General features: G+C 37.9%; 1 protein-coding gene across 1 annotated transcript; it reads right to left on the minus strand.

The window, feature by feature from the left end:
- Positions 1-4,385: 4,385 nt before the first annotated feature.
- LOC138893912 (uncharacterized) lies at positions 4,386-5,321 on the minus strand. Its single transcript, XM_070178578.1, has 2 exons — positions 4,721-5,321; positions 4,386-4,660 (listed from the first exon to the last, which is right to left on the minus strand). The coding sequence occupies exons 1-2, from the start codon at positions 5,319-5,321 to the stop codon at positions 4,386-4,388; spliced, it is 876 nt and encodes a 291-aa protein (XP_070034679.1).
- Between the last annotated feature and the right edge of the window lie 795 nt (positions 5,322-6,116).

Below are 6,116 nucleotides of genomic sequence, written 5' to 3' on the forward strand. Positions count from 1 at the left end.
TTCAACCCTAAATTCTTATACCACCGCATACGTATCAATATCACAATGTATCACAAATCACACCTTAAGTGCCCAATATCACAACTTGTCAAGAAACCAACAACAATAGTGTTTTCACAACAAATAGCCCATGGCTCATCCACAATATGCACAAGCGTCTCACAATAAAAACCAAAAGTGAATAACGCAACAAGAATAGTATTTCACAACTTTACAATTTTGCCTCAATGTAAATCACGGCCTTTATAACTCGATACTAGTTTCAACAATAAGATATTCCAAAAATAACAACTTCAAGTAAAGAACTCAACGGTTAAATAATGAATAAGGAATAAAGGAAACAATACTTCGACTAAACATGTAAAGGCATTTTACAAGTAAGGGATAAGACAAGTAGAGCATGTGAAGATAGACTAATGATGATGATTATAACATGTTAAGGTAACTAAATTAAGGCGTGAAAGGAATCTACATAGCTAAAACCGGTAAATTTCCACATTTAGCCCGTGTACACACTCATCACTTTGCATACATGGCTTTCCCATATCACTATTAACGCAAACCAACACCAATCCTAAGGGGTAATTCCCCCCCACAAAGTTAGGAAAAATACTTAATTCAAATACACGCTAACTCAATCCACTAGTAAGCCCTTCTCTCGATTATCCAACTCCGAATGGCTCGAATCTAGCCAAAATAACTTCATACCATAAATATAAACTATAGGAAACTATTTCGAACAATAAAGTTACGATCTTTACAAGAAAACAAAAGTCAACTCAAAAAGTCAATCCGGACCCGTATCTCGGAATCCAACCAAAATTACAAAATCCGAACACCCATTCGATGACAAGTCCAATCATACAAGAATTACTCGAATTCGACCTCAAATCGCCTATCAAAACCCCAAAATTTAGTCTAAGAAGTTTTCACAATTTCCCCCCAAATTTCCTATCAATTCACTAATTAAATGATGCAAATAACAATGGATTCGTGCAATATAACCAAAACTGAGTCAGAATCTCTAACCCCAATGAATTTCTTGAAAATCCCTCGAACAATTGCCAAAAATCGAGTTCTCTAGGTCCAGAAATGAATAATGAAATCAAACCCTTGAACTTAGCCCTTTTCTGCCCAGTGAATTCGCATCTGCGAAACCATAGCCGCATCTGCGGCTTTGCACCTGCAGAATTTCCATCGCAGGTGAGGTTCTGACGAGTGCAAAACACAATATGAAATTGATACTCGCTAGCCAAAGATAGAATAGTTTAATTATCATCTCCATAGGGATTGGATTTAAATAATGTCCGAGTAATTTCTAGTTTAATTGCTATTCAGGAGGATCAACACTTGAGTTAAATAATTATGGACTACGTTTAACTACTAAAATAAAGCAATTGACAATTGACTTTCAAGAACTAGAGATTAGCAGAGTTGGTTTCTTATCAATGTGAGGAATAAGGGTTTGACATGATAGGTGCAAGATAGCTATTTGGGATTTAACTTTAGTTTAGTTCACTCTAATGTTCGAATGATTCTCACGAATTCACTCGATGATTAGTTCAAACGTGTATTCAAGACTCCTCTCTCGATTAAATCTTAACTCTACGAGGTGAACTATATAAGCACTGTGAAAGTATGCAAGCATGCATTAATGGATTAGTCTTTAGGAAAACGTTTTTCGAATATTCTCCTAACTTGATTCAATCAACAATTCAGCAAGCTCTTTTGATTACTTAAGGGAATCAATGAATTAAATCAAACAAAATAATACAAAGATAATCACCAAAATATTCCTCTTTTGATTAAATAGACCGGTGAATAAAGTTGAAACATTCTAAGCTCCATAAATGAATTCAAGCAAAGAACTAGAGTTAAAATCTACAAATATTTATCAAAACACCATATCCATCAAACCCTAAGGGAAACTACTCCATAATGATGGAGGAAGTCATCACAAATATAATTAATGAATAAGAAAATATCAATCTAACGTTACAATCCATACTTCTGTATTGAATTGATGTAAAGATAATGCTTGTAGCCTCCAATTCTCTCCCAAAGCTTCCAAGGTCAAAAGTCCTTTCAAAAGCGTCTTTTTGGTGTGTTTATACCATGTAGGAGTGGGCCTAGACGAATCTACCCTTACCAAGCCGAAATAGGAAAAATACTCTGAGAAATTTGTACACGCGCGCCGCCCCATGTGGGGCGCTAGTGGGAAAGTTTAGAGAGCAACTTCTAATGAAAAGCAGCACAAAAACACTGTCGCGCCGCCCCATGCGGCACAGCTGTGCAAGTTTCACAGAGTAAATTGTTTTCTTCATGTTTTGACATCCAAACTTGGCTCCCGACCCCGAAACGCGATCTCGATTTAATCCCTTGGGATTTTACTCAGACTTCAAAGCTCCACATCATTCGATTTAGTTCTAAATTATCTTTTTAACTCGGAATCAATTCCTGCAAGTCATAAAACACATAATAAGTGCAATTCACTAGCATTTAAGCTCAAACCCGAGTAAAATACAGTAATTGCAGTGAAAACTACGACTAAAACACGGGATTCTAGCCTACCATCAACACCCCATACTTAAACCATTGATCATCCTCGAGAAATCTAACTGCACTTCACATAGAGACAACCTTCCTCTCATACAACTTCCCTAACGCATCATGCCTAGAATATTTAAAGCAGACTAAGCACCCTATCATAACATGCTAGCCTCAAGACCCGACTCAAAAGCACCACGTATTTTTCAAAAACCTGCTCACTTACTCAAACGCTGAGGTCAAAGACTTTACCTTACCTTCGCAAATAATGTACCCTCACACAAACAATAGAGAGTAGTTCCACACACAATAAAATTCAAGAGCAAATAGAAACTCAAGATAGAAAGAATTCTCTCACTCTCAGAAGTAAAATTCATGCGCCACTGAGAATGTACCATAGGCTTGCCCGTAGTGTAATACTCTACTAATTTAGCTCATTTAGTCCAGGATCAAGTAAGACTTTAATTGGTTGTACTGTAGAGAGCGGGACGGGTAGGATACATTTGGATATAGTACTTTAATACATACAATTTCATCATTTAAATCCCACACTTATTTTAAACCGAACTCCAACCTTCACAACATTAAGCTCCCCATATCTTTTAAGTACAAACAAGATGAGAACTACCACTAGCAAGGAAATCAATTTTTTTCTTCTAAGTTTTGATTTTTTTTCTTTTCAAGCAAACTCATTTTTTTTCTATTCCCTACAAATGGCTCTCACATTTTTTCAAACAATGCACATTTCTCCTTTTTTATTAGTTCCACTCAAAAACCTGACCATACCTCAACTTAGCTTTTACAAGCTCATAACAAACTCAAGTGCTCAAGAGAGGTGATAGGTTCAAATAGATAGTCAATTCAAATAAAGTGGATCAGGCTTGCAATGTGGTTGCCAACGAAGTAGGATTACATGCTCAAATGGGCTAACTAAGATATACAACAATTAGTTGAGTAAAACCATCTAATTGGCTCAACAAAGAAAAGCCTATATCACTTCCTAGACTGAACAAGACTACTATTTCGCTTTGTAAATACACGGAGAAAGTTCTAGACATCAACTGACATACACATAATGTCACCAAAATCTCACACACACATTGGCACATAACTCACTTAGGACCGGATCTATCACGACTCTCTAGTCAAAGCAGTTAAGCAGAGTCACAATTAAACAATTTAAGGTACTTATCCATGAGTCAAGAACTAAGCATAGGAGTCACAACTAAGGCACTCACTACTCTCAAGGCACAACAACATCAAGAAAAGCCATCTCCATTTAATACATAGCACAAGACTTCACTAATCCTAAAAAAAACCTAACTACACCCGGTTCAAATAAAACTCTTGGAAAAGAACCGCGGCACAAAGAAAAACCAAGGGAGAATTGTTACACTACCCAGTAAAAATAAAATATAATAAACGGCTAAAAAAAAATTCTTTGACTTTAATCCCTCAAGAAGACAGCCGAGGAAATCCATCGTCGGGAAAAGTCAAAAAAGATTTTCATCAATCAAAAGAAACGAAAACAAACACACATATACATATTTACACCCCACCCCATAATTTAAATTGTGGCATGTCCCCATGATACAAAAATAAAAAGCAATAGGTAAAGGAAACTTACCTGATTCATCTAGTCGGGGTCTAAATCGAAGTCGAGTTCTCCTTTGTACGCCCGACCTAGTGCACACATCCATGCTGAGAGCTTCTTTTCAACCTTCTTTGGGTACACCCCACACTTATCAGTTTGACTCTCTCCAAGTTGCTCCTTTAGGGCCCCCCTTTCTCCTTCCATCTTAAAGATCAGTCTTTCTTCCCCCCACTCTGAGCATGAGCTACCTTTCCTGAATATCCAGAATTGCTTTGCCCATAGCCAAGAAGGGTCTTCCTAAAATTAGAGGGACCTCCTTATTCTCCTCCATGTTCACCACAATGAAGTCTACAAGGAACACAAACTTGTCCACCCGAACTAGCACATCTTCCACTATTCCTTCAAGTATGATTGTGGTCTGATCTGCCAGCTGCAAGGACACATGTATCGACCTGATTTCTTCAATCTCTCCCTCCAATTTCCTGAAAATAGACAAAGGCATAAGATTAATGGAAGCACCTGAATCAAACAAAGATTTTTTAAACTTGGTACTTTCTAAAGATCAAGGTATTGTAAAACTCTCTGGATCTCCACATTTTTGAGGAAGCTTATTTTGCAAAATAGCACTACAATGCTCTGTGAGCTTGACAATTGATGTCTCTTCCACTTTTCGAATTTTGGACAATATCTCCTTCAAAAATTTGGCATAAGCTGGCATCTGTGAAAGCACCTCTGTGAAAGGTATATTCACATGCACCTGCTTGAGCACTTCTAGAAAATACTCGAATTGTTTGTCCAGCTTCTCTCTTCTCTGCTTCTGCGGAAAAGGTAGAGCAGGAATATATTTGCTCTCCCCAGTCTCCTCATTTATTGAAATAACATCTTCCTTCTTTTTTTGAGCTCTAGTCTTCCCCTTCTTCTTCAAACCATCATCTACCATCCGTGCACCTTTTTGAGTGTTATCAATTTTTTGCTCCTCCATAATCTCCACATGTCCTTTAATTAACTCATCCTTTTGCTTTGCTATGGGATCCTCCAATTCGTGCCCACTCCTCAAGGGCACCACATTTTTTATCTCTTTTGGATTTCTCTTAGTATCACCAGGGAGAGTTCCTAGAACCCTCTCAGATAATATATTAGCTAGTTTCCCCACATATCTTTCCAAGTTTCGAATGGCCATGCCATGTTCTCTGATAGCTGTGCCATGGGTTTCAAGCTTCTCATTTGTCTTAATAATAAAGGCCTTTATCAGATCTTCTAGGCTAGACTGATTAGATTGTGGAGGATGATATTGTTGCCTCTACTGATTTTGAAAACATGGAGCTCTCTGTCCCTGGGGTCTGGAGTTATTCTTCTGCCATGCGTTTGCACTACCAGCTGGTGAACACCAAGAGAAACCTAGGTGCCTCTATCCCATGGAGTTAAAATTGTTGCCACTTTGGTAGTTGCCTCTATCAAAGCTCCTCACAACATTTACTTTAGCTGAATCTTCACACTCATGTGTAGGGTGTCCCATTCCACAAAAGTCACATGCTGCTTGCGACTCACTCTGTACCTTGGCCAATGTTAACTTTTTTATCTCTATAGCCATGGTGTCTAGCTGGGCTTGCACTGATATGTTAGAATCTACTTGATGAACCCCAACTGATTTTCTTCTATCATTACTCTCAGCAGGCCACTGGTTAGCATCTTCAGAGAACTAATCAAGAATTGCCACAATCTCCTCAGGAGTCTTCTTTATTAAAGGACCTCCAACTGCAGTGTTCAGAGTTCGTCGTGAGGGAGGTGTCAGTCTATTCCAAAAGTCCTGGAGTTGCATCCACAATTTAATCCCATTATGCTGACACTTCCTCATTATCTCCTTGAATTTTTCCCAAGACTCAAAGACTGTTTTAGTGTTCGTCTGGCTAAAGTTGTGAATTTCCCTTCTGAATTTCACTGTTTTTGCAGTTGAGAATTATTTTTCAAGAAATGT

The sequence above is a fragment of the Nicotiana tomentosiformis genome, chromosome 6, assembly GCF_000390325.3.
Source record: "Nicotiana tomentosiformis chromosome 6, ASM39032v3, whole genome shotgun sequence".
Lineage (NCBI taxonomy): Eukaryota > Viridiplantae > Streptophyta > Magnoliopsida > Solanales > Solanaceae > Nicotiana > Nicotiana tomentosiformis.

Bases quoted from the DNA above. Each gene is read 5' to 3' on its own strand.
- LOC138893912 (XM_070178578.1), bottom strand. From the start codon at position 5,321: ATGGCCATTCGAAACTTGGAAAGATATGTGGGGAAACTAGCTAATATA. The intron at 4,661-4,720 runs GTTTTACAATAC...TGTTTGATTCAG, and splicing joins AAAATGTGGAGATCCAGAGA to GTGCTTCCATTAATCTTATG.